Source organism: Fragaria vesca, linkage group LG2 (genome assembly GCF_000184155.1).
Source record: "Fragaria vesca subsp. vesca linkage group LG2, FraVesHawaii_1.0, whole genome shotgun sequence".
In the NCBI taxonomy this organism is placed as follows: Eukaryota; Viridiplantae; Streptophyta; class Magnoliopsida; order Rosales; family Rosaceae; genus Fragaria; species Fragaria vesca.
This window is the reverse complement of record NC_020492.1, coordinates 7,232,950-7,259,107: the sequence shown is the minus strand read 5'-3', so window position 1 is coordinate 7,259,107 and position 26,158 is coordinate 7,232,950. Positions and strand designations below refer to the sequence as shown.

Sequence of the window (26,158 nt, the reverse complement as noted above, 5' to 3'; positions counted from 1 at the left end):
AGCCTTACTTAGAAAAACGACAATTAACTGTAAACCGTCCTAGCTGAAAAGTAAAATATAAAGCAATTGATCAACAAGATAAACAGAACAATAATTAAGAAATAGTGTTTAATTACTTGATGGAACGTATCTAAACAGTTGATTACATATTATTAGTTAATCAGGTTGACAATCCCATAAAATATTAGATCGAGTATTAGGATTTGATGCATTGGGGTCCAAGAAAACAACAATCGCTGTTGTTGATGATTGACCTAGCTAAAGCTAATTTAGAGATTTGGTTGGCGATCGAATGCATCCCAATTATGTCTCTCTCAATTTGTGCATGGGATGATCAGAAAAATATAATTCCACTGTTGTTACATATGGACCGTCTCTACCAGTACCAGTGACACTGTACTGTGTTCTTCTGACTCGACTCCTTAATTAATTTCCTCATTTTTTTCTATTCCCGTGCAATTTTAGTACTTACCTCGGTACCTAAACTTTCTATTTTCAAGAAACTTTCTGATATTGGATAATCGATCTCAGAGTCAGAGTATTAAGAAAGAGACGAATCGTCGGATATTGATCCTTGTTTGTTATTCTTACCATGGAGGAGCTAGCCTGTCGTTACCATTTAATTAAGACATATTAGCTTTCATGCACGCGTTTACATACTAGCTTTCATGCACGCGCGTTTATCTAAATATTATACAATTGTTTCAAGAATTGAATGGAAAAACACATTCAAGAATGTAATATAGTAAATTAAAATCTGAACATTATGTTTGTTCATTCCTTTCAATAGAGGTAGAGTTTTTCCATCACCAGCATGCAACTCATACAATTTTCATTACTAAAGAATTTGCAACTCAGTATCATTCTTTTTGACACAGTCACAGCTTACAATAGCTCTAGTTAGACCAAATAATATGACCTCATTCAAAAATATATTTCTTCAAACCCCCCAAACCGATAAAGTATACTTGTCAAAAGCCATAACCATTCACCTCTCTTCCGACAATATTGTATCAATTGCTCCTCGAGCTGATTCTTGGTAGCCCGAACTTATACATGAATCTCTCTCTCTCTCTCTCCCTCTCTCAATTTCTGTCCAACCCAAGCATTGAAGAATCAAATATAGAACAATAGAACATGCACAAACCATCAAAAACTAAGATATACACAAACCAAAAAATGTCTCCAAATCTGAAATCCGACAACGATTAAAACATGCACAGACCGAAAAACTATTCTCTCTTCTTCTCTATCAAACACAACGAATTGTGATTTTTTCAAAACAAAAATTATGAATCAGGAAAAGAAAAGAAATCAACTAAATCAATAGCTTAATTGTCCCCTTATCTATTCAAATGGATGCCAGCCCAATCGAATAATCTAATATAAGAAGGAAATCCTAAATTTCTTCATCAACTTTTTCAATTCGTAGAGAAAAGAGAACAAAAGAGTTGAGAAATTTGCCTCATATTCTATTTCTTAAATTCCAAACCAAACCCAGATAAATCCACACTCATATGCACCACCCGAATCTAAAAACCAATCAATCACACTTAAAATTCTATCTAACCTGGAGCATAACCTCTCAAAAATGTCTGAGATTGAAGTGACCAAGCATGGCCTTAATCTTCTAGATATATGAATCACATCACTTTAGCTACGGTGGGTCACGTGTTGTTCTCACAGCACACAACTCCCTTTAAAAATAAAAACAAAATTAGAAAGAAAAGAGTAAGAAAAGAGAATAAAAAAGGGAAAAAAAAATCCAGGCACACATTAGTCTCCCGTTCCCTCCCCTCACCTAACCAACTCTCATATCCCCTGTTTGTACTTCTTCCATAAAAAACAAAAATTAAAAATTAAAAACTCTTCTCTCTATCAGACTCGCTCCGAGTTCCCAACTCTTGCTTTTCTCTCTCTCTCTGAAATTAGGGCCCACAGTGTCGGCGCTGCTCTGCTTCTTATGCGATTATTAAGAATCTGGATTTTGAATAAGAGGAACTAAGCTAAGCTATGAAAGAAAAATGCAGAAGATAGGAAAATTAAAAGCTTCATTCATCCTCCTGAAATAGGGTTTCTACAGTACATAAATATCCCATATTGACGCCTGGGATCATGTCACTTTGCATTCATCTAAGACAGTTGAAACCAATTGGGAACAGCTGGAAGGAAAGCATGTGCACCGCACGCTTACAAAACTGAGCTACAAAAGCAAAACGACAGCGTTCTAAGGCATTCATGCTGTCACTAGAAACTTACTCTAAGACTCATAACATTGCTACCTTCTACAAAATAAACTTGTCCACAAGTTTCATTAGAAAAATCATGCTCATCAATGTTCAAAATCTGGGAACCTGCGAGTTATGTGGTCTGCGTACTCCCAAGTAGCTTCTTCCACTGAGGCATTACTCCATTTGATCAACCATTGAGTAGCAGCTGCACCCCTTCTTTTCACAATTCTTGTCTGCAACACAGCTTCAGGTTTCCAGATGGTGTTTCCAGCTTTAGTGAGGTGAGGCAGTTCTGCTTCTACTGTCACTTCAGATCCCAGTTTCTTTTTCAGAAGCGAGACGTGAAACACATTATGTATTTTTGCATGAGCAGGCAACTTGAGTTTGTAAGCTACAGATCCAATTTTTTCTAACACCTCAAAGGGTCCATAATACTTGGCAGATAGCTTATGAAACACCCTTTTGTTCACAGACTGCTGTCTGTAAGGTTGGAGCTTCAAATAGACTAAGTCTCCCACCTCAAAACTTCTGTCAGTGTGTTTTTGGTCATAATACTTCTTCATTCTAGCCTGAGCTCTCTCCAGGTTCTTCTTAAGTGTTGTAAGCAACTCATCCCTACGCCTCAAATCTTGATCCACAGTAGCCACTGCAGTAGATCCAGGCAGATATGACTTGACAGTAGGAGGTTCATATCCATACAACGCCTGAAAAGGTGTCATGTCAATTGCTGACTGGTGAGAGGTGTTGTACCACCACTCAGCCCATGGAAGAGCTTGCACCCAACTCTGTGGTTTTTCCCCAATCACACACCTGAGGTACTGCTCCAAGGTCTTGTTCAAATTTTCAGTTTGTCCATCAGACTGTGGATGGTAAGCTGAGGACTTGCAAAGCTAAGTACCTTGTAGCTCAAAAAATGCCTGCCAAAATAAACTTAAGAATATGGGATCCCTATCAGAAATGATATTAGCTGGCATTCCATGAAGCTTAGCCACCTCTTGAACAAATAATTTTGCCAGTGATGCAGCTGTATATGGATGTGACAAAGGTATGAAATGGGCATACTTCGTTAGTTTGTCAATAACGACCCAAATAACTGACTTCCCATCTGACTTGGGTAAAGCTTCCACAAAGTCCATAGAAATTGTGTGCCAAGCCTGTGGAGGTATGCTAATGGGTTGCAACAAACCTGGTGGCATCACAGTTTCATAGTGTTGCTGTTGGCAAACATCACAATAAGCCACAAATTCTTTCACACTTTTCTGAACTCCAGGCCATCTAAAACTTCTTACCACCCTTTTGTAGGTTCTAGCTCTACCAGCATGGCCACCGATTTTTCCTCCATGAAACTCACTAATGATCTTGTTTCTCCAGCCATCAACAGGAGGTACAAAAATTCTGTCTTTGTAGTAGAGTATGGAGTTCACCAACTTGTAATGTTTTTTCTCCCCTCCTTGCTGCAACAACTGTATAATAGCAACTGTTTCTGCATGACTGGTGCAAGCTTGTTGCAAGTCATCAACAAAATCATGCACTGGCTTGGAGATCCCCATGATGGCAGCAAGTGATGGCATCCTAGACAAAGCATCTGGGGCTGCATTATTCTTGCCAGACTTATACTGGATGGTATAATCATATCCCATAAGCTTGATCAACCACTTTTGTTGAGCTAGGGTGGTTATTATCTGATTCAAAAAATACTCAATGGTTTTGTGGTCTGACAAAATCTTGAAATGGTGTCCCAGCAAATAGGGTCTCCAGTGCTGAACCGCTGAAACCACTGCCAACATTTCTTTGTCATATACAGACAAAGCTAGGTGTCTTTGGGCCAATGCTTTGCTCATGAAGGCTATGGGATGACCTTCCTGTGACAGTATAGCTCCAATACCCAAATCTGATGCATCACATTCAACCACAAACTCTTTGCTGAAGTCAGGTATGGCCAACACAGGTGTGGTAGTTAATGCTTCTTTTAAAGTTTCAAAGGCAATTACAGCAGCTTGGCTCCACTTAAATCCCTCCTTCTTGAGCATGTCAGTCAGGGGTTTAGCTATGATACCAAAACCCTTAACATACTTCTTGTAATACCCAGCTAAACCTAGAAAACCTCTTAGCTGCTTTAAGGTTTTAGGTTGTTCCCACTGCCTAATGCACTCAATTTTTGAAGGATCTACAGCCACCCCTGCAACACTAATCACATGACCAAGATATTCAACCCTATCTGCCCCAAACACACATTTACTCTCTTTAACTTTCATTGCATGTTGTTGCAAGGTGGAGAGAATCAATTCCAAATGCTGCACATGAGACTCCAATGAAGGGCTGAAGATCAAAATATCATCAAAAAAGACAAGTGCAATTTTTCGCAAGTACCTCCTCAAAATTTCATTCATGACTGATTGAAAAGTTGAAGGTGCATTAGTGAGTCCAAATGGCATCACTAGGAACTCATAATGTCCTGAATGAGTTCTGAATGCAGTCTTGGCTATATCTTCCTCCTTCATTCTGATTTGGTGATACCCTGACCTCAAATCCAACTTAGTGAAGATGACAGCCCCATGTACTTCATCAATCAACTCATCCACTACCGGAATGGGGTACTTGTCTTTCACTGTCACCGCATTTAGAGCTCTGTAATCCACACACAATCTCCAAGTGCCATCTTTTTTTTTAACTAGCAAAACAGGTGAAGAAAATGAACTGACACTAGGTCTAATGACTCCATTCTCTAAGAGCTCCTGAATAATCTTCTCTATTTCTGACTTCTGAAAATGTGGGTACCTATAAGGTCTAACATTGACAGGAGGTGTATTGGGAAGTAACTCAATCTTGTGATCTTGGTCTCTTGCAGGTGGCAAGTGTTTGGGACTGTCAAAGACACTGGAATACTTTTGAAGGACATTGGAAATCTGAGGGTCAACAACTGAGGTCTTTGGCAAACTAAGGTTAGCAGGTACTGACTGTAGCTGAATCAGCATTGCTTCTCTCTCTCTTCTCAACAATCTAGTCATAGATTTACAACTAACTATGCTAGAGTGCAATTCGGTTTCCCCCAAGAGTGTGTACTGAACATCCTGATGATAAAACTTCATGTACATTTTTTCAAAATTCCATACTATATCTCCCAAACTTTTCAGCTAGCTAGCTCCTAGAATAACCTCACAACCTGAAATAGGTAGAACATAATACTGTGTAGTTAGCTCATATTGCTGAAGTTTGATTGTTATCTGTACCTTTCCCTTGGTTTCCATGATATAGCCACTTGCCAACCTTACTTTGACTGGCTTAATAGACTGTACAGTAGCTTTAGCTTTCTTTACCACAGAAGGGTGAATGAAATTGTGTGAAGCACCAGAATCGACTAACACATGCACCTGGTGATGCAAACATTCCCCTTTCAACTGCATTGTCTGGTTGTTGCTTTCATCTCCCAACGCATGGAGTTGTAATTCAACCTCTTGCACAACATTTAACTCCGCTCTGTCGTTGTCCACCTCCTCTTCATTTTCAGGCCCTTGTAACTCCACTTCCTCTTGCACTACTTCAATCACCATCAGTGCTTGACCCCTCCTACAGTTGTGTCCTAGTCGGAAAAGCTCATCGCAAAAGAAACACTGATTTCGAGCTCGTCTTTCCTGATACTCGGCTTGTGTAAGTCTTCTGCTGTTTCCTCCTGCATTGACCCCTTGTGGTGCAGGCACTCGAGCTGGTTGAAGGGCCCTTTGATGAGTCCCATTGTTGTTGTTATAAGTAGGTCTCGACGGTGGTATCAGAGCTCTAGGTTGCAACTGAGTTCGGTGTTGTGCCCTGATATTAATCTCCTTCTCTTCATATATCTTAGCTAATTCACATGCTTCATATAATGTTTTTGGCTTTAAGGCTCTAACATCTGAGCGTATAGACTCTTTCAACCCTCCAACAAAAAAGGATAACAAAGTCTGAGGGGAAAAAACAGGGGCTCTCCTTGCCAACTTTGTGAACTCCTCCATGTAATGCTCCACTGAACCAACTTGATTCATTCGAGCCAGAGCTGCCTGATGATCAACTTTGCGATGTCCACCAAACTCCCTCATCAACAACTCTGTCAGACCAGCCCACGAATGAGGGAACTCATGTTTGAACATAGACCATCTGTCAGAGGCTTTCTCAATCAGATGCATGCTTGCCAATGCTAACTTCCTTTCTTCTGGAATTTGATAAAACTCAAAGAACTGCTCTGCCTTGTTCAACCATTCAACCGGATCCCCTCCCCCAAACAAACTGAATTCAAGCTTCATTTGCTTCATGGTTGGCAAATTAGGGTCATAAGGGGTATGTTGGAGTTGTTGTGGCATGTATGGTGTGAACTGGTGGTTTATCTGGTTGCCAAATGAGTTAGGAAATTGTGGTATATGCGTTGCATTAGAAGCTGGTGTATACACTGGGTGTGGTATTTGCTGAAAGTGTGGATGCCCAAAGTTCATAGGCATTGGCTGTGTATGAGAAGTGAATGTGTTTGGAGTATATGGCTGTGTATAACCTGGGGCAAAAAAGTTATGTGCAAAATTTGGCATGGCCATTTGCGCATGAACAAAATCCCGTTGTGCACCAAAGGGTGGTATGGAGCTGTACTGAAACTGAGTTTGTGAAAGTGGTTGAGAACCAAATTTTGAGTGCTGAAAAAATTGATTAGGCTGGTATTTAGTAAAACCACATCCTTGAGACTTGGTTCCACTTGCTTGACCTTTCACCAGACTGACACTCTTCCCTTTATCCAACTTGGGTGTAGGTTCCGACACCTTAGTCACCGTGAGAGTGTTCATGACCACTCCAGAAGCATTTGTAATGATAGGCTGACTAGTATGGAATTGTAAAAGTGACTCACTTTCAGCAAAATTAGGTGCAGCCAAAGCTAGAGGTTGAGAACCATTCCCTCTTTGTGAACTTGTAGTTGAGCTTACCATCGCTCGAGTGGATGTAGCAGAGTCGGCAAAACCCTCCAACGCTACAGATCCGACCTCTGGAGGAACAGATCCGAACTTGAGAGGTGTAGAACTCACTGGATCTACTCGAGCAGCAGATGCCTCCTTCAGAGCTCGGAACTCTGCCATCATCTCCAGGCGAAATGCATTAATAGACTCTTGGTACACATTGAGAGTGGTTTGGAGGTCACTAATCTGAGCAGCAGTGTGCTCTTTGTGACTCTGTAGTTCGTTTTCAAGGGATGAAACATCACCACCTTGAGAACCAGCAGTGGACTGAGCAGGCCCTACTCCTTTGTTTTTGGCCATGAGGATCAGAGCAAGCTCTGATACCAGATATTAAGAATCTGGATTTTGAATAAGAGGAACTAAGCTAAGCTATGAAAGGAAAATGCAGAAGATAGGAAAATTAAAAGCTTCATTCATCCTCCCGAAATAGGGTTTCTACAATACATAAATATCCCATATTGACGCCTGGGATCATGCCACTTTGCATTCATCTAAGACAGTTGAAACCAATTGAGAACAGCTGGAAGGAAAGCATGTGCACCGCACGCTTACAAAACTGAGCTACAAAAGCAAAACGACAGCGTTCTAAGGCATTCATGCTGTCACTAGGAACTTACTCTAAGACTCATAACAGCGATCCTCGTTTTCAATATCGTCCATAATTGTTTGATTCCTTAGTCGATTGCGGCGTGCAGCTAAGTTTTGGTGTTCGTTTCAGTTCAAATAGCGGTTCCTCATTGAATTGGAGCTGCTCCGGTGGTTTCTGCGATGGCGCCTAGCCGGAGGAAAGGAGCTAGCAAAGCAATCTGGTGTGGACGGGCTGGACGAAAAAATGGTAGAAAGTGAAGGGCAAGAGGGTAATCTGGTGTTTACGGGCTGGACGAAAAAATGACAGAAAGTGAGGGGTAATATCGGGAGGTCACTGTTCCGTGAACCCCCCCCCCAGAGATGAGATAGCTATAGCTGCAGGTTAATAGTAGAGCCAAAAGCTTCTGGAATTCACTGTTAATTATCCTTGGTTAATTTTGGTTAATACACAAAAAATATCTATGGGCAACACAAAGGGAAATATAACAAGCTCTATTTTGGGTAAACGGTCTTCTCTATATATGGCACTGTTTTAGAAATTTTGAAATAGAAAATGTAGCTGCTTCCGTTGTCAATGCGTTAACTCCCCCCAGAAAACTTCCTGACATACATTGTATTCACTTCTGGAAATCGAAAGACTCCAAAACTCTGCAACGAACAGTTATAAAATAGGAATTCAAGTTAGCTCAGGCCTCATGTGCTGCCATAGTTTTCTATCTCGATCATTCATCATCATGATTCATGAATACTATTACTACCTACTCGAGTCAATGCCTTGCCTCGTTTGGAGTCATCTGCATCATCATCATCATCTTCTTTCTTTCTTTCTTTCTTTCTGCTGTAAGGTAAGGTAATGCAATGCAATGAAGTCAGTGCCTCACTGATTCGGGTCACTTGGTTGGTTTCTGGCGATCCACAGAGAGAGGCCAAGTTAACAAAGACATTCGTGGGTGCCTTGGCACGTACCAAAGAGCTTCATCATCCACACTATCCATCTTTAATTATATCTATTTCCAGATCTTTCATTCTTCTTTGTTATTATTATATGAATGATGGCCTGATCATGACAAAATAAATAATATTTAAAAGAAAAAATAATAATCCTCCAACTATTGCATCCCTCGTTGAGACAAGAAATATATGTTAGCTGATTGCCTGATTTATATAATTCAGTCTCTAATTCTCGGAGCTTGGTTATCAAATTTCTGACGAAGTTTCAATTGTATAGCTATCTCGATCATGCTTAATTGATGAACTTAATTAGCTAGCTACTCTTCTATGATTTTCTCTGTTTTTGAGTGTTATATATGTGCAGGCCCGGACCTGAGATTTTGAGACCTGAGTCGAACTTTCAGAGTTGGGCCCCTAATTTTTTTTTTATATATATAAAATAGCATATAACATCCAAAAATATATAGGATTTTTATGCAAAATACTTATTATGCAGATAGGATTCTAAAACCTTGATGGTTTAGTAATCTTAATTGTATTATAAATCCTATCTATACAACAAATATCTTACATGTTTGACTGCTTCTATTTAATATTTTAACTTTTTATGGGTACAAATTTAAAGTAGTAATTGATGGTTTGGCCCCTCATCACGTGTAATTGTCTTTGTTTTAGGATAGTTGTCTTTAATATATGTCAGATTGCATAGTCAAAAAACTATTAAAAAAAATAAATAAAATTTGGACAACTATAAAAAAATATTTTTGGGCCCCTTAAATTTTGGGCCCTGAGTCCCAAGCCTCTTGTGCCTCTATTCAAATCCGGGCCTGTATATGTGTATTTCATGTTATGCATATGAGAGCGTTATGTGTTGTTATAACTATTATAAACAATTATAATCATATTGTGTTCTTCGATTGTGGTTTTGGTTTATATTTTTGGTATTATGCATCATTGTAGCGTCTTTATGTGGTTCGGATGTGAAAGTCATCTCATTTTGGGGTACAAGTTGACGTTGTAGCATCTTGAGGAGGTTAAGGATGTGAGAATCACCTCGTATTGGGGGTACAACTTGACGGCACAGTTGTAGCATCTTTAATAGATTCTAATAGAGAGAGGATTCAAAACACCAAGATGACGAAATGTATTTAAACTAACATAAATAAAAGGTTGGATTGTATTTATCTCACTATTTAATTATTTACATAATAATTAACTATAAATATTAGCGATTGAGATTGCATCATAGATCACTTGCAATGCACATAAAAATTTTCGTTTTTTCTTATGGTTGATGAGATGAGTACAAGTTGACGGATAAACTATCGTTAGGGGTGACAATGAGTGAGCATGATATGTTGGTAAGTTTTCCAACATGTCAGCGCCGCACAGTGACCCACTTATCTTCCTCTTCACCAACCAGTAGGTAGGGGAAGCTTGCAATTAGTCACCGCTCACCAATTGGCACAATCCCACACAATCTCAACACTCTACGACTAGAACCGGAATCCAAGAAATCCACAACACAAAAGTCTAGCACAAAGTTGAAATGATTTTCGTCCAAAAAAAAAAAAAGTTGAAATGATTTAGAATCAAAGGAACATTATTCTTAATACAGAAGAAATTGAGGAATTTCCATGTTCATTGTCCCACAGATTATTTCAGTTTTTGTACTATCATTGTTCACCAATCACACCAAGGTTTTCTGGAAATATGAATTTTCTCAAGTCTAATGTGAGGAGAACAAAATCTCTTGCCTGACTAATTAATAGCACTACATTCCTCCTACAGATTAAAACCTCATCTCACTATGATTACATTCATGTTTGGCCTCCAACAATACCATCGGGAAAAAGAAAAAAAGGAATTCGAGGAGTCAGTATAAAGAGGATAGACTATTAGCAGCAGAGGCTCTAGCAGATCCAACTACTGAACTTCTAGTAATCCATTCCTCCCATTCCTCCCATGCCAGCTCCCACTGCAGGGGCTTCCTTCTCTGGGAGCGAGACAACAACGGCCTCAGTAGTAGTCATTAAGGAGGAGACACTGCACAGATAACAAATTTTCAGTTGCTTGTATCCAGGTATTATAAGCTCAAAAAGAAAAAAGAAATGAATAGACATGGAAAGAGTAGGCCTCTTAATATAGATGAGTTACCTTGCAGCATCTACCAAGGCAGTTCTGATGACTTTTAGGGGATCAATGATCCCGGCCTTTATCATATCTACATATTCACCTGAAAGAGGCAAAGAGAGGATAAATTACAACCTATGTTTCACAATGCAAGACCTACACCTGAATCTAGTAATCACCTTTTTGTTTTCTGTATTGAAAATGAATGGTAAGTTAAAAAGAAAAACGAACCCTTTGCTGCATCATATCCAAGGTCAGGATTGTCCTGCTCCAATAGCTTGCCAACAACAACTGCCCCCTCCACTCCAGCATTAGAAGCAATTGTGTATACAGGCATCTAGATAAGAGTGGAATCATACGAGTAAATTTTATATGCTTAGCGCTATCCAGCAAAGTTTAAATGATAAATTACCAGACATGTTCCTCCTAATTAAGGTCATTCTAGCTAGTCTCGCTACATCTTTGTAGATAATCATTTTCTAATGTTCATTTTATAGGATCAGTCACAGAATTGACGAGATCACTTGTTTTCTAACAGGAAGACACCAGAAGGATGAGGAGGAATTATATAGCAAACCTTAAGAGCATTCTGAATGATCTGCACACCAATCTTTTGATCAAAGTTTGCAGTTTGTAACTTGTCCAGTTCTTTAGAGGCATACAGAAGTGCTGCACCACCACCTGCACATGGGAAGATGCTCTTAGTTACCATGATGAATTATCCCACTTGAACTACAAAAACCAAATATTTACTAGAAGACAATTTACCGGGTACAATTCCTTCCTCTACGGCAGCCTTGGTGGCATTCAGAGCATCAGTAACTCTGTCCTTCTTTTCACCAACTTCTGTTTCACTGGCACCACCAATCTACAAAGTACAACTCAATAAAAATCACCTTTTTGTGCAACTGTGCTGGCACCCTAAAGTAGAAACGATAGAAGATACCTTTAAAACAGCAACTCCACCAGAAAGCTTCGCCAGACGCTCTTGTAGCTTCTCCTTGTCGTAGTCCGAAGTACTTAATTCAATTGATGATCTTAACTGTCAAAATGATCATAGCCCATATCTCATTATCACAAAAATGGCACCCCAGAATATTTGTCAAGATCGAGAAAAAAAAAATTAAGCGCTAACCTGTTCACATCTTTCTTCAATAGCTTTCTTGTCACCAGCCCCATCAAGAATAACGGTGTCATCCTTGGATACTGTAATCTACAATTCCAATCCGATGCATGCAAGTCAGAAACAAGACAAACACCATTCAACAATTTAAACAAAGTATCCTCTGATCAATCCAGATCTCATTTTGATAGACCACATTTCAACTTATTAAGAAGCATATACTAAGTTGGAACATGTCACTGTTCGTTTGCTGCATTATAAAAAATAGGCTGAGGTGTCTCACCCTTTTGCATGTTCCAAGCATCTCTGGTGTTACTTTTTCGAGGTTTAGACCAAGCTCTTCAGTTATCACCTACAAAGATGAAAGATATAAGAGGTTATTGGGTCAGACTCAAAATAATGTTGAATACAAGGTAAAGTGAAAACTACATAACGAATGTACCTCGCCTCCAGTAAGAACGCTTATGTCCTGCAAATTTGCCTTCCTGTTCTCTCCAAATCCGGGAGCTTTAATTGCACAGACCTTCAGTGCATTAAAAGAATTATATCAAAACAATGTAACTTGCTACCTCCATAACAGTAGCCCACAATTTAGACAGTGAACGCAAAGTTTATAATGAAAACTAAGGATCACCTTAATTCCAGCACGAAGCTTGTTTAAAATGAGTGTAGCAAGCGCTTCACTTTCAAAATCTTCAGCAACAATCAGCAGAGGCCTTTGTTTCTGAAAATCAACAACTAATCAGCTAAAACAACAGGAAAAGATTAATCATCAGGCTTCAGTAATCCCCACAATCACTTACCTTCAATGCCAGCTCCAATATTTTCACTACAGCATTTAGATTTGAGATTTTCTTTTCGTAGATTAAGACAAGTGCATCTTCTAATTCCTGTTAAAGTAGAAAAAAAAAAAAGGAAAGTGAAAACCCACAGCAAAGCAATTGTCTATAAATCTCATAGTTAAAGGATCCCAAATATGTTATGGCAACAACCTTACTGAAAAACCATGCAACACGGTTTGCTTAAAGCAAAACAAGGAAGAATTAATGGATATATGCTTACACATTTTTGGTTCTTCTGATTGGTGATGAAGTAAGGGGATATATAACCCCTGTCCAGCTTCATTCCTTCAACAACCTCCAATTCATTATCGAGTGTTTTTCCATCCTGACATAATTCAACATGACAATATTTCAGACATGCATAGAGAATGCAGCAATGTTCTACTGCAGCTACCAAATGTCAAATATGATAATTATTTGAACAAAGGAGCTGGACAGAAGGAACGTTAGAAGGAACCAACTTACAGATATGGTGATAACACCTTCTTTGCCGACTTTCTCCATAGCCTTAGCTATTAGCTCACCAATTTCTCGGTCACCATTAGCTGATATTGTGCCAACCTTTTCAAGAAACATTTCACATCAGCAAAAAAGTTGATCTAAAGGCCGTTAATCACTCATGTTGTTCCTTTTCTGTAATGGAATTTTAACAAAGTGGACCTGTGCTATTTCCTCAGATGTGCTGATCATCCGAGCCCTACTCTTCAAGTTTGTCACAACACAATCAACTGCCATTGTGATGCCCCGTCTTAGGTCCATGGCATTCATTCCAGCTGCAACTGACTTGCATCCTTCAGTAAATATGGCACGGGTGAGAACTGTTGCACAAGTGGTACCTGAAAACACAAACAATCGACATTCATATTAATGTGTTCATGTGTATCCAGAATTCTAAATTTGAGAAAATAAACATCATAATAATGAATGGAATCTCACCATCGCCTGCAGCATCATTTGTAGCATTTGCCACCTGTTTTACAAGACTAGCACCAATGTTCTTGACTTTGTCTTTGAACTCGATGCTCTTTGCTACGGTGACACCATCCTTTGTCACCTTAGGGGCTCCATAGCTTTGCTCCAGAACAACATTGCGTCCCTGTGGAAAAAATCAAACATCAAACAACCACCATAACAAGCCAAGCCTCCGTAGCATTACTGTAATACCATCGAAGACTGAACACACTGAAACTAACTTCATTCTACACTTCAATTACAGGAAGTACAAAATTGAAAAAACAAAAAACTGATCCCAAATCTCTCATAACAAACACATCTCAGATTCGAACTGAACCAATGCATCAACAAGATTAAAATATATAATTGCGGAAAGTTACTACCAACAAATCAATATATACATATAAATAACACACACATACATGTTGTAACTTGAGCAAAGCATAAATACAAACAATAACAATGAAAGGTCACTCACTTTTGGCCCCATTGTGACTTTAACGGCATCGGCAAGCTCTTCCACACCCCTGAGCATCAATGATCGGGCTTCGACACCGAATTTAATATCCTTGGCAGCATAGTTCCTTCTCCAACTTATTCTGCTACCAATCTGAACATTAAAAAACATCACATCAAAAACCCAACTAAACAATGAAACAAGATCGCAACTTTCAATTAGCAACAATCCCAGAATTAAGTACCTGCTGGCCACTGGTCTTAGCCAACCTGCAAATCACAACAGCAATGAAAAATGAGCAAAACCCAGATGAGAATTGAATCAAAGGAAGAGACTTTTGGAGCCAAGTTAGAATCTTTACCTGGCTTTGGAGGCGAGGTTAGAGGCGAAGCGGTACATGGTGATCCAAGTTGCAGAGAGAGGAAGTAAGAGGCTTCTGGGTATGAATGAATTGGATACTGAGAGAGAGAAGAGGGAGGAGAGGAGAGGAGGGTATAAAATGTGGAGCAGAGAAAGGTCTAGAAAGCAAGTAGGGTTTAGGGTTTTGGTGAAACGCAAATTACAATAGCCGAAAGCCACGGACTCCGTTTTGGGCTGTGGGCTTAATTTCCTAATCCATTTTGGCAAATCAACATATTAGCTAGCTTAAAAGTCCACGTAATACAAAAGGCGTATTTTATTTATGTGTTTGAGAAGTAAATTTTAGAAGAGGTGACAATCTTGAAAATTTCAATGTAAAAATTCTTAACCACTAAAGTTATGGTTCATTATCGATCTGAGTACGAGTATGTCTCGCTCAAAATGAGTGTTAGATTCTTGTTCTATATAAGAAACTTTCATCGGCACCAAATGTTTTTGTTTTAATATTTTTATGAGTGGCGTTTGAAAACAAATTTTCAGTGGCGAATGTATGGGAATGTTGCTCAGAAAAGTGTGAAATTTTACATGAACTTTTACAATGAGATCTCATCGGCAAATTCTCAAAGGTAAATGTTGACAACAAACCGATCGAATTTATGAGATTCTCAGTGAAAAGTACCAAATTTAGATGCCGATGAATATTCCGTCTAGAACAACTGCATCCATAAACAAATTTTCTTACTACTAGAATTTTTCATAGACATCGCGTTATAGAAATCGGTCACAAAAGCTCCCGATGTTAAAAAAAAACGATTTCCACATGCTAATTATCTTTGATTTTACAACTGCTCCAATTAATCATATAACATTAATTTCAAGATACTGACTCTTCATAATCAGTGTTATACTGGTTACATGAGATACATATATAATGTTCTTTTCTCCTCTGGTAATCCATATGAGTTCAAACAGGCACTAGTTGCTATTGACCTTCTGGAGGATGGAAACTAGCTTAGAAATGGTTAAGGGCTTCTCTTGGTAGTCATCCAGTCCTGCCTTCACAAACTCTTGTATCGTTTCAGTGTGAGAATGTGATGATACACCAGCAATTGTACTTCGAATCCCCATTGCACGCAGTGTCCTTGTTGCCTGATGTACAAAAGAAATCCGAAAAGACCAGATTAGTTAAGCAATATCATCAAGTAATTAAAGTCATCAGGAAAATCAATTGTTTAGGCAAAACTTGGTTTTAACTTTTTACCTCAATGCCATTCATGATAGGCATGTCCATGTCCATCAGTATCAGATCAAACTGTTTGCCAGAGCAATGGACATCAACAGCTTCTTTTCCGTTACCTGCGACTTGATTTTCAATGCCAAGATTCTCCAAGAGCTTGCGGTGAATGCTTTGGTTGATCCCGCTGTCATCTACGACGAGAGCTGTTATCTTGGTTGCAGCCTCATTTGCATTTGTGCTCTTCAACATTTTGTTGCTCCTTGTTAACTAATCCAAAGGTTCAAAGTCTGTTTTCACAGAAAACAGAAACAGCCATTGTGAAAAGTGAGAGAATATGTCAAATGTGTCTAATCATGATAAGAAAACATTCACATTTTTAACAGTTCATTTGGTTGTGCACATGGAGAAACAGGCATAGCTCGAATGATTTTCTTCACCCAAAGGAACAGATTCGGAACATAGAATCCAGAATTTTGGTCAAAATGCAGATAATGCTACAAATCACTTTCATCTTGAAGGGTTGGTTATTTTCTCTTCTTAATTTGTCAGATACTAAAAGAAAAATAACTTCTGTATACAGCAACATATAAAAGAAATGAAGGCTCAGTGGTACCTTTTATTATAATATGCAGAATGGATTGAAGAAAGAGGACTCTGCTTATGCTGCTGTATGTTGCTGGTCAGATGAGAGAAATGATGTGTTCTTCCAATGGTTGAACTCAAACCATATTTAAAGGGGCAGCAATGGCAACTGGAAAGAGGATCCTCTACTAAAAAGAAATGGAAAAAAGGTTAAAGTGAAATTGCGGGGGGTACAAGAAGAGTCAAGAGTATCACTTAGATTTAGTTGAAGATTTAAAAATCTAAGAGGTTTGATTTTTGCCTTATTTGTTGATATGCAAAGATGAGACGCGTCTGCATTCTTTCCAAGCATCTTTGCATAATTGAAAATGTGAAAGTGACAACCAAAGGTAAAGATAATTTCATACTAACTTTTTCATTCAATAACTTCGATTCATATTGGATTTGGCATAATTTGATAACCCAAATCTTCAAGTATAAAGAAAGAATTTCATGTGATCGTATGCCGCGCACAACTTCCATAGTTTCCAAAATTTTGCCTCTTTCGGACAACTTCTTTAGGTAACGAATTTAGAGTCACTAGAAATTAATTGACTAAATTTTCTAATATTTTTATTTTAGTTTGGTAAAGTGGTCATACGATTGCGCACATGTCTTATCATCGTACATGGCAGTGCTCGTGGCGTTTAGTATCCACGTTTGTTCTTGCACATTGGTGAAAGAATTAGCTTATACAGTCAAAATAAAGGATGATTTGAGTTTTGGCTTCTCTGAAGTGACTTAGGAGGAGAAAACATTCTTTCTCGTAAAGACGGTCTTGTTTCACCCAAACCAAACAGTGGCGGTGTCAATCTTGTTCCGCCTAGACCACGTAGTAATGAGTTCTCAAGTGCGAGGAAGGATGACTATTGGCTGGTTGGTTAGAAAACATAGACGTTGGAGGCGAGGATGGCACTTGCACGGTTGCACCGCCGTTCGGCCTTGACTGGTACCTGATGGTTGTTAAGAGTATAAGGGTACTTATGTCATTTTTCTATAATCCCTACCCTATAAATGCTATGAGATGTACATTCTTCATTATCAATTGAATCATGGTGTAGTCTTATAGATTCTATGTGTGTTTTCTTTAGTTTCTTTCTTTCATTTTTCTGCATTTCCTTTGAATAATCCATGGTTTCCTATCAATGAAGACCCTCACTGTCATTTATAGCGGTGTCGGTCACTGTTGGCTCAGTTGTTTGCTTTGGATTTGGGTTTGGGTATTTGGAAATGAAGATCTATGGGCATCTTTTGGCAAGTTTTAAGACGCCTAGTTAGATATGGCATATGGCCCCGCCCAACCCACTTAATCGGGCTCTAATCCGTGCTTGGGCCAGCCCAAGTCGGCCCATTTATTAACGGGCTCAGACCGGCCCGTACACTAGAACATAAGGCCCTCCCGGCCCATGGATCAATCCTATAACGTGTGAGGTTTGGCCCTTAAACGAGTCGTTTCGTGTTCGTTTCGTGCCGAAAATTGAATTTAGTCGAGGCCAATACTATAAATATAAATTATGACTCACACAACACCGTGTACACTCTCATAATCTTAACTCTTGATAATACACGATCAAAACTAATTCATACTCTATGTCGAATATTTTTTTTGTCAACAAACTAAAAAAATAAGTGACAAATGCTTAATTAATGTCTACAAATTAACAAATTTTTATCAAAACTTTTTAAGGGGAATCCAAATTCATGCTTGAATAAATATTTATCAATATCTAAGTTTATTATTTATAAATATATATATTGTGTTCATTTATAAAGAAATAAGATTATATGTTAGAAACAAATTGGGCCGTGGGCCTCAATATGTCATGTTCGGGCCAAGCCGGGCCTATAATAGGCTCGGGTTGGGTTTGGCCAACAAGCTCATTTTTCTCGGCCCAGCCTAGGCGGTTAGAAGAACATGCTTGGGTCGTGATGGGCTGCTAATGAGTTTGGGTCAGGCCTCTTGTAAATGTGCCGACTCGTGACATGCTCGTGCTTAGCAGCCCGTTATTTCCTACCTCTACAGGAGTGCTGCTTAGGAAGAAGCAAGTAAATGAAATTATGATGGTGAGTCCGAGGAAGCAAAAGATTAGTGGGAGCTGAGAGTGAATCTGTGTTGATAGGACAACCATTATAGTGGATGCCGAGCAAAACACAACAAGTAACTTGGGCCAATCTAGGTCGTGGCATCACCTCCCTTCCATTACGTTATACTACCTCTAAGTTTGCCCTAACAACAAGGACAAGAGGATTCGTTAATCTCTTTGTTCTTACCTAGACTTATGATGGAAGATTGTTTCTATTTAATCTTGGTGTTACTTAGTTGTACATCAATTGAACTCTTTAGGGAATTGATATTACCTCTTCAACGGGGTAGATATGAATAGTTGGAAATTATTTGTGATAAGTTTTATCTGAGCTCATTCACGTTGAGTAATCATGTATATTTATGGTTTCAAGAACAACATATGGTGTGACTTCTTATGTATAAATTTATGAAATTATATATTTTTTCTAACAAAAAAAGTCATTGGTGAAAGGATTTTCTGTATGCTGTATAACATATCATCATTAGAAAAGATACTTCGTACTAATTTCTGATTTTGTTGTTTGGCCTCATAAACTGTGACATGGACATATGCATCTTGTCCTGACATGAGGGAAATCTGAAAAAGACATACACAACTCGGCCAGCTGGTTTGTTTGGCTAGGTACCCCAAAATAGAACTGATGCCTCATTTGCACAAAATGGTTGAAGTTACAAAGGATTAGCTAAGGTCCATGTAATTAGGTGCCATTAGCACTTACACATCCACATGGCCATAAAGGAAAGAAATGGGCACTATCTTCCTTCTAGTCTTGGTATGCAATGAACCTGAATCCGAAGAGATTTTGGCGTGATTGCATCAATGTCTAATAGATGGTATCCTGAAATTTTATGAATGATTGCTTCAAATGGTCCAAAAATGGTTTACTGTTAAAGAAAGTAATCAACGGTACTATTATCTCTTGCATACAGCTGTATTCATCACTGATTTTCTTTGCCTTCGAATTTGATTTAAGAGGATTACAAGGGATTTATAATTCTACCGGTACCCAAAACCCTAACCCCTAACCCCTAACCCCTAAACTCTAAACCCTAGTCCAAACTTAACAAAGACCCATGAAGGTCATTTCACAAAAAAATAGAAAACCTTAGTTTATATTTTAGTTGTAATAAATCCACGTGTCAATATTTGATTGAAATGTAAGACCACGTCATACTGTCATGTGGTTTTCCTGTAGCATTTAAAAATTTCTCGGTGGGAGAGTCTTGAACATTGTTCACCAAAATGTACCATAGGGCCATCTAAGGGCTCATAGCTCCGGTGGTAGATTTAGTTTTGCATATGTTTTATGTTACCAACTTACCATTACAGGTCAACATTATATAGTTCTAGGCTTTCTGGTTTATAGTGCTTCATAAGCAATCAGCTCAAACCAAATGCAAGAGGCCAAGAAGGAAACCATAGATTTGAGTTTTATTAAGTAAAGAGAACTCCATTTTATTCACACATTAACAGAAGGGTTGCAATGTCCACAACCACTTGAACAAAAACTAAACAGGAGAGTCCTCTATTTCGGCTTGATACAGCCTAGCTTTTCACACTTAATTGTTATCCAGCTCTTGCAGGATTGGAACAAACTTGGAAGGATGAAGAGGCTTCTCAATAAAGCCATCACCCCCAGCTGCCAGAAACTCTTCTTTCTCACGTTCTCTAAACATTGTTGACATACCAAGCAGCCTGGTCTGTACTCCCCTGCTCCGAAGCTGCGTAGCAAACTGTCATAGACATGCCGAAAATCAATGAGTGAAACATGCTTGAGTACATTTAATATGATTAACTGCAGGTTGCTTCTATGTAGAATTGAAGTACTTGTCATGAGTATCAATTCTAGCTAATAATTTCCACATGTTAATAAACAGGTCAGAATGAATAACTCTATAAGCCTCAGCTCCATTCTTGTCAATTAGCAATGAGTAAACAGATGCTTGAGAGTACTTAAAGAGATCAAAATATAATCCTGTCATGCTTTCTTGTTTCACTGTTTGTTAATAAAATGATCATAATGGAATTTAAGTGTGTATATATGACCTGCGCTCCATTCATTTCACGCATATGCATGTCTGCGAGAATCACAGTGAAACTGGCTCCCTCATTAAGCAGAGTAATGGCAACATCTCCATTGTCCACAGCCTCAGTTTTTACACCGTAATTCGTGAGATATGCCTTCCCAATTAGTGTACAGGTAGATGATGGATCCACCAGAAGTGCTTTCAGGTTGTTCTTCCAAGACATTAAGGGAATTGTAAGACCTTCTTGGTTAGCAGTTCCATCAGCCATTTTACAAGGAATTGATAGGTTTCCCTCTACATGAACAAACAGAAGTAATCAAAATTAGCGGCCAAGTAATGGTAGCTCATATGTCAAGGATAACAAACAAGATCATATATACCGGCCACAAGGTAGGCAACTTTCTTATATATATAGGAAAACTATTGAATTGATGCCACTTGAAAGAAAAATTAACTTGTGGTTGGAAAATATTTCTACCAGCATTTTTATTTTGTAGATGCAATACATCAAAACTAAAGAAGAAACAAAATGCTCTTAACTAGAATAGAAGATACCTTGGGAGGAAATTATAGAAGAAATTATATGGATCCACCAACTTGAAGCTCTATGTTGATGGTACAAATACCTGAGAGATGCTTAAATAGAAATTACAGAAACAAGAATGCTCTACCATTTCCGGATTGCTGCACTTCCTATGGGCTAAAAGCACAAAGATTATAAGGGATATAATGAAAATCGAGATTCGCGGGAGAAATGACAACCAGCTTTCTTCTTTTCTTTCCTTTTTGAGGTAATTTTTCGGATTTAGTCGAATCCATGCATCTTAAGTACTCGAAAGCAAGGACATTAAATACTTGTCATGTGAAGGCGGTCGCATTTTGCGTGCGGTAGCTTCTGTTAGTTCAGGACTTCAGGTACTAGCTACTTTATACTATTCTTGATTGATGATTTACATACTTTAAGCATATGATGAACAAATTGTTTTTGACTCAACAACATTAGTTTACCATTTCATGAGAATATATATTGCACAGATGACTACCCCGATCATATAGTTCTCCTGTTTTCATTTACTACCTACATTGGACATGCCATCTAACAAACTGGTTCTTATTTTATAAAAACTGTACAAGTGTGAGTTTAGTAAATGGCAATTACTCAAATGATTAACATCCTAATCATAGTCTTGATTATTCTCAATCTCAGTAATTACAAATAAAAATGAATTGAGCAGTATCTCTTGTGGATGTACAAGTAGATATTTGATTACAATCAAAGATAATTAGGACATCCCTAAGCATAAAAGGAATGGATCGAGTCCATTCTTATTGTTTTCCACAGATTCAAAAGCAAAACTGACTAGTATATGAGCAGCAGAGTTTGCAGTTCGAGGAGCATAGCTGATGGTAGCTGATGGAAGTCATGGAACAGCTCTGCGGCAGCCTCTGGATGTCATATAGCAGGTTTCCATGTTTAATTCCATGCTAAGATAATCAATCACCTGCAGATCATGGACTGCAACTAAACAATCAGTCTCAATGTAGCAGTTCTGGTAGTGATCATGGCTACTGCAGACAAAAAAAAAAAAAAAAGAAATTTCATGTTGACTACTTGTATACAAAGAAAATTGTAGGACAAGAAAACTATCAATTCTAGGCTTCTAGGATCCACCAGTAATGCTCCCATTGAAAATTTCTATAGTATCACCCTGCCCGACATGGTGCCACCTAAAGGACTTGTCATCGTCCATCACATTCTGCTTATAGATGAAGAAGTAACTCTCTTGAGGCAGATGAAAATGTAGCCTCTGGTGCAACTTCTGCAGCTCCTTCCTCAGCTCTCCTACATTATCCGATGCGTTCACCTCCACCGAAATCTTTTTAGTCCCACATTTGGGCAGTACCATCAACTTCAACTTATTTTTCGACCGTGGGGACACCGTTGTTGCCGCAACAGCTGAAGCAGCAGCTGTTGGGGACGGTCTTAGACTCACCTCGATCTCTGCATTGTCGGAAATCTCACATTCACTCAAAGATCGATGATCTTGTAGTTCGTTACCGGTGCAACGCAGCACCAAACGGCTGAGGGCAACCGGCTCCACGCCTTGGATCTTCTCCTTCAACTTGGCCACGGTGTCGTTTAGGTCCATTTCTATGGGGACATGCAGTTTGGACATGGGGGTCTTGACATTGATATGGACCTTCTTGGGCGGGGATGAGTCTTCCAGCTTGACATTGCAAGTTTGTTTATCACAATCGGAGTTGATAAGGAGCTGGATTTTGGATTGGTGGAAGATTTGACAGTAGGCAACGTCGTGTTCGTCGTGGAGGACTTGGCCATTTAATACTAGGGTTTGCTGAGAAATGGGAATTCCTTGGTATTTCTGAACCTTTTCTTTGATCTCTGTGACAGTATCGAAGTAACCAACTTCAATGGAGAAGGATGGCCTTCCTCTCTGGGGCTCAAAGGTCACATCCATTTGTTCTGAGAGGTCAATCAGTTTGCCTATGCATGTATATATATTCAAGGGAATTTTAGGGTTTATGCGTAACTGATGGAAGTTTAAAATCTGGATTTGTGATTAGAAAAAAACCAAAGAACGTAATCCGTTTAAATCTTACGGATTTCCAGGCTGTAATATTTGATTGTTGTTAACGTTGTGATTTGAATTGTAACAATAATTCTAGCTGGTTTTCATTTTTGGAAAAGCCTCTCATATGTCGCTGGTCTCCTCTCTCATAAAGTTTCCGGAGTTTACAACACATCACAAACTAGCTATTGTCTCGGATAAGGAAGAAAGCCAAGTTTTGTTTACAGTAGGGAAATTCCCCTAATTAACGATCTAATGAACTATCATGGCATTCTTTCATGGCTAAAAAGCTGCGCAGATTACCCCCTCAGAACTATCATTGGAAACATATATAACATCCAAACTGTACGTATCGCTGATGCTTTCGTTTTCCATCTATGAGTGACTAAATCCAGAGGTATTTGCATATGTTTTCTTTCACTCGACGTTCACCAATACATCAAACTTAATGCATAGCAGACCAACGAGCATATAGCTCTGATCATAAGTATGTTTCCTTGCCGATCTCTTGAAATAGCGAAATGTTACATTGTTAATTATCTGATGTCTGGTGTGTAGTGTATTCCTCAGTGCTTATGCTTTATGTTTTGATGATGTATGTGTTACTTGTTTCTTGTAGCATTTTTGAAAGCATGATCCCTACTCAGTGTGTATTAATCTTAGAGTGCAAAAATTTCACATAAAAATAAAATAGACCAACAATGTGATAGTAATACAACTGAAATGATAGGGAGAGATACATTTTACTGAAATATTAAAGAAAATTCAAGGGCACAACAACGAAAAGAAAATAAATAATTTGCTTGAGAAACACTTGATGTTGAATGATGAGTTGACTGCTAGGGTTCTCATCAAAGCTTGTAAGGCTGGAGGTTTTGTTGTTCCCCCACTTGTTGAGCAACAACAATCTGCCAAATGGGGAAGCAAGAGGACAACAGAGCGTCCTCTTATTCAACCGGGGAAGAAGAAGCTTGAGGTGTCCACAGTTCTAAGTCCGGAAATTGAAGACTTGAACTTGAGTCTTCCTAATGAGTTGGATCGGCTTCTGGTGACACCCCCAAAGAAAAAGGGTGGTCGATCAAGAGGGTCTACAAATAAGCCTAAGGAAGGTCCACCTCGCCCTACTCTAAAGGGTAGGAAGCGGTTGTTGAAGATTCTCGAGGAAGATGATATGATAGAGGAAGTAAATCCCTCTAATGATTCTACAGAAGCAATGGAAGTGGTTGGCAAAGAGGTAGCTTTACCTCCAAAGATGAAGTCTCCGACTGAAGTTGCTGCAGTGGAGATGGAGAAGGCGGTAGTTGAAGTGGTGAATTCCACTTCTATTATCACATCTGCTTGATTGGGAGATCGACAAGAAGATAAGAATTCTGTTGTCACAGTTTATAACACTTCGAAGTTTTTAATCTTTTTGTTTTTGATTTTATCTTCGTAGAAGGTGAATGTACTTGGATTATGTGTTTTTGTATGTTTGTGTGAGGAGCGTACTAGGATAGTTTTTTCTGCATAATGGCTTTTTCTAACGGCCCTCTGGGCATGTCATTATTGTACTGTTCGCTGAGTTTCATTAATGAATGACCTCTCTTTCAAAAAAAAAATAAATAAATAAAAGAATATCCTCCGTTTCGGCTTGATGCATCCCGGCTTTTCATCCCTGGTTATTATCGAGTGCTTCCAGGACTTGAAGAAAGTTGTCAGGACTAAGAGGCTTTGGAATGAAGCCATTGCCCCCTGCTTCTAGAAATGCCTGTTCCTCTCTTTCTCTACAAAAAATTGTCATACCGAGCATCAACGACTTCACTCCCATGGTTCGAAGGTGATTCACACACTGTCATAGACATGCCAAACATCAAATGAATGAAATCAGTACGTACTTATAACGAGGATGAACTAATCATTAGACGCTTAGTTTTTATATTCCCTGAATGTTAGAAGTGTATATAAGACCTGTGCGCCGCTCATATAGCGCATGTGCATGTCAATGAGGATCAACTTGAACCTAGCACCAGAAAATGTGAGCTCCAAAGCAGCCCTTCCATCAGTCACAGATGTAGTTTCGGCACCATAAGCTGTAAGATAAGCCGTTCCCAGAACCCTGTGGTTTTCAGATTCATCAATGAGAAGGACAGTCGGCTTGTTTCTCCAATTCCTCAAAACTGGCCTATCTGCATTCCCACTTTTACTGTTTTCTGCAGGGTTCCCATTGTTTGACATGTGACCGTTAGCATTTGCAGGCAACATTCTGCGAGGGAAGTGGTTGGTGGACTGGTTTCTGTACATGAACAAAGAGAATAATGTAAAAGAAGGGTAACAACAGCTATCTTACTACATAGGAAAACTACTACCTGCTGCAACGTGGGAGCAAATGTTGGTATTCTATGGATTGTAGCAACATGTAGAAAAACAAATATGCACTAGCATTTCTACGTTTTGTGGATGAAAACCTCTTAAAAACTTCATATAAAAGAGATATATACATACCTCAAGGAAGGGATGTTGTAGGAGGACAGTGGGGATACCAGCAAATCTTGAAGCTCTCAGTTGATCATAACAACTATACCCCAGAGACATGCTTATATACACCACTGCAGAAAAGTACTGAAATGTTTTCTACCATTTCCTGCAGGCTAAAACTGCTGGCAGTGACAAGAAAAGCCTGAACAAGAGCGCTATTTGCGGAAAAAAGGAGTTACTATTGAGGCGCCACAAACGGAAAACCAAAATTTTCACTCCCTAATGAGGTAACTTCAGAGATTTCATCGAATCTATGCATCTTTATTGCTCGAAAACAAAAGCATTAACGATTATCGCGTGAACACTTCACGAGATATGCTTGCTAATGAGTTCGGTTTTCTACCATTCTTGCTGATTTGCAGGTCTTCTTTAGCATATGAGCAAAAATTCCTTCAACTAAATCACATTTCCCCCTCTGGATAAAATCTTTGCACAAGTAACTAACCATGTAGTTAGTTCTACTTTCAACCACCTA

The 26,158-nt window shown here is 38.9% G+C and overlaps 5 protein-coding genes across 5 annotated transcripts; all 5 read right to left on the bottom strand.

Annotated features, from left to right (window-relative positions):
• Positions 1-10,348: 10,348 nt before the first annotated feature.
• On the bottom strand, positions 10,349-14,699 carry LOC101314614 (chaperonin CPN60-2, mitochondrial-like). The gene is made up of 18 exons (XM_004289981.1): positions 14,608-14,699; positions 14,491-14,515; positions 14,268-14,399; positions 13,772-13,931; positions 13,496-13,671; positions 13,301-13,396; positions 13,056-13,160; positions 12,797-12,883; positions 12,628-12,717; positions 12,436-12,516; positions 12,277-12,345; positions 12,006-12,083; positions 11,817-11,912; positions 11,639-11,738; positions 11,448-11,551; positions 11,102-11,207; positions 10,895-10,973; positions 10,349-10,783 (listed from the first exon to the last, which is right to left on the bottom strand). The coding sequence occupies exons 1-18, from the start codon at positions 14,643-14,645 to the stop codon at positions 10,675-10,677; spliced, it is 1,731 nt and encodes a 576-aa protein (XP_004290029.1). The 5' UTR covers positions 14,646-14,699; the 3' UTR covers positions 10,349-10,674.
• Positions 14,700-15,569: 870 nt separating this feature from the next.
• On the bottom strand, positions 15,570-16,159 carry LOC101295890 (two-component response regulator ARR22-like). The gene is made up of 3 exons (XM_004292217.1): positions 16,154-16,159; positions 15,868-16,110; positions 15,570-15,755 (listed from the first exon to the last, which is right to left on the bottom strand). Exons 1-3 carry the CDS (start codon positions 16,157-16,159, stop codon positions 15,582-15,584), a joined length of 423 nt encoding a protein of 140 aa, XP_004292265.1. The 3' UTR covers positions 15,570-15,581.
• Positions 16,160-20,110: 3,951 nt separating this feature from the next.
• Positions 20,111-20,846, bottom strand: LOC101295597. The gene is made up of 2 exons (XM_004292216.1): positions 20,598-20,846; positions 20,111-20,284 (listed from the first exon to the last, which is right to left on the bottom strand). Exons 1-2 carry the CDS (start codon positions 20,844-20,846, stop codon positions 20,111-20,113), a joined length of 423 nt encoding a protein of 140 aa, XP_004292264.1.
• A 1,393-nt stretch (positions 20,847-22,239) lies between these two features.
• Positions 22,240-23,058, bottom strand: LOC101314329 (polyubiquitin-like). Its single transcript, XM_004289980.1, has one exon. It carries the CDS (start codon positions 23,056-23,058, stop codon positions 22,240-22,242), a length of 819 nt encoding a protein of 272 aa, XP_004290028.1.
• A 1,660-nt stretch (positions 23,059-24,718) lies between these two features.
• LOC101295306 (two-component response regulator ARR22-like) lies at positions 24,719-25,410 on the bottom strand. The gene is made up of 2 exons (XM_004292215.1): positions 25,117-25,410; positions 24,719-24,997 (listed from the first exon to the last, which is right to left on the bottom strand). Exons 1-2 carry the CDS (start codon positions 25,408-25,410, stop codon positions 24,818-24,820), a joined length of 474 nt encoding a protein of 157 aa, XP_004292263.1. The 3' UTR covers positions 24,719-24,817.
• Between the last annotated feature and the right edge of the window lie 748 nt (positions 25,411-26,158).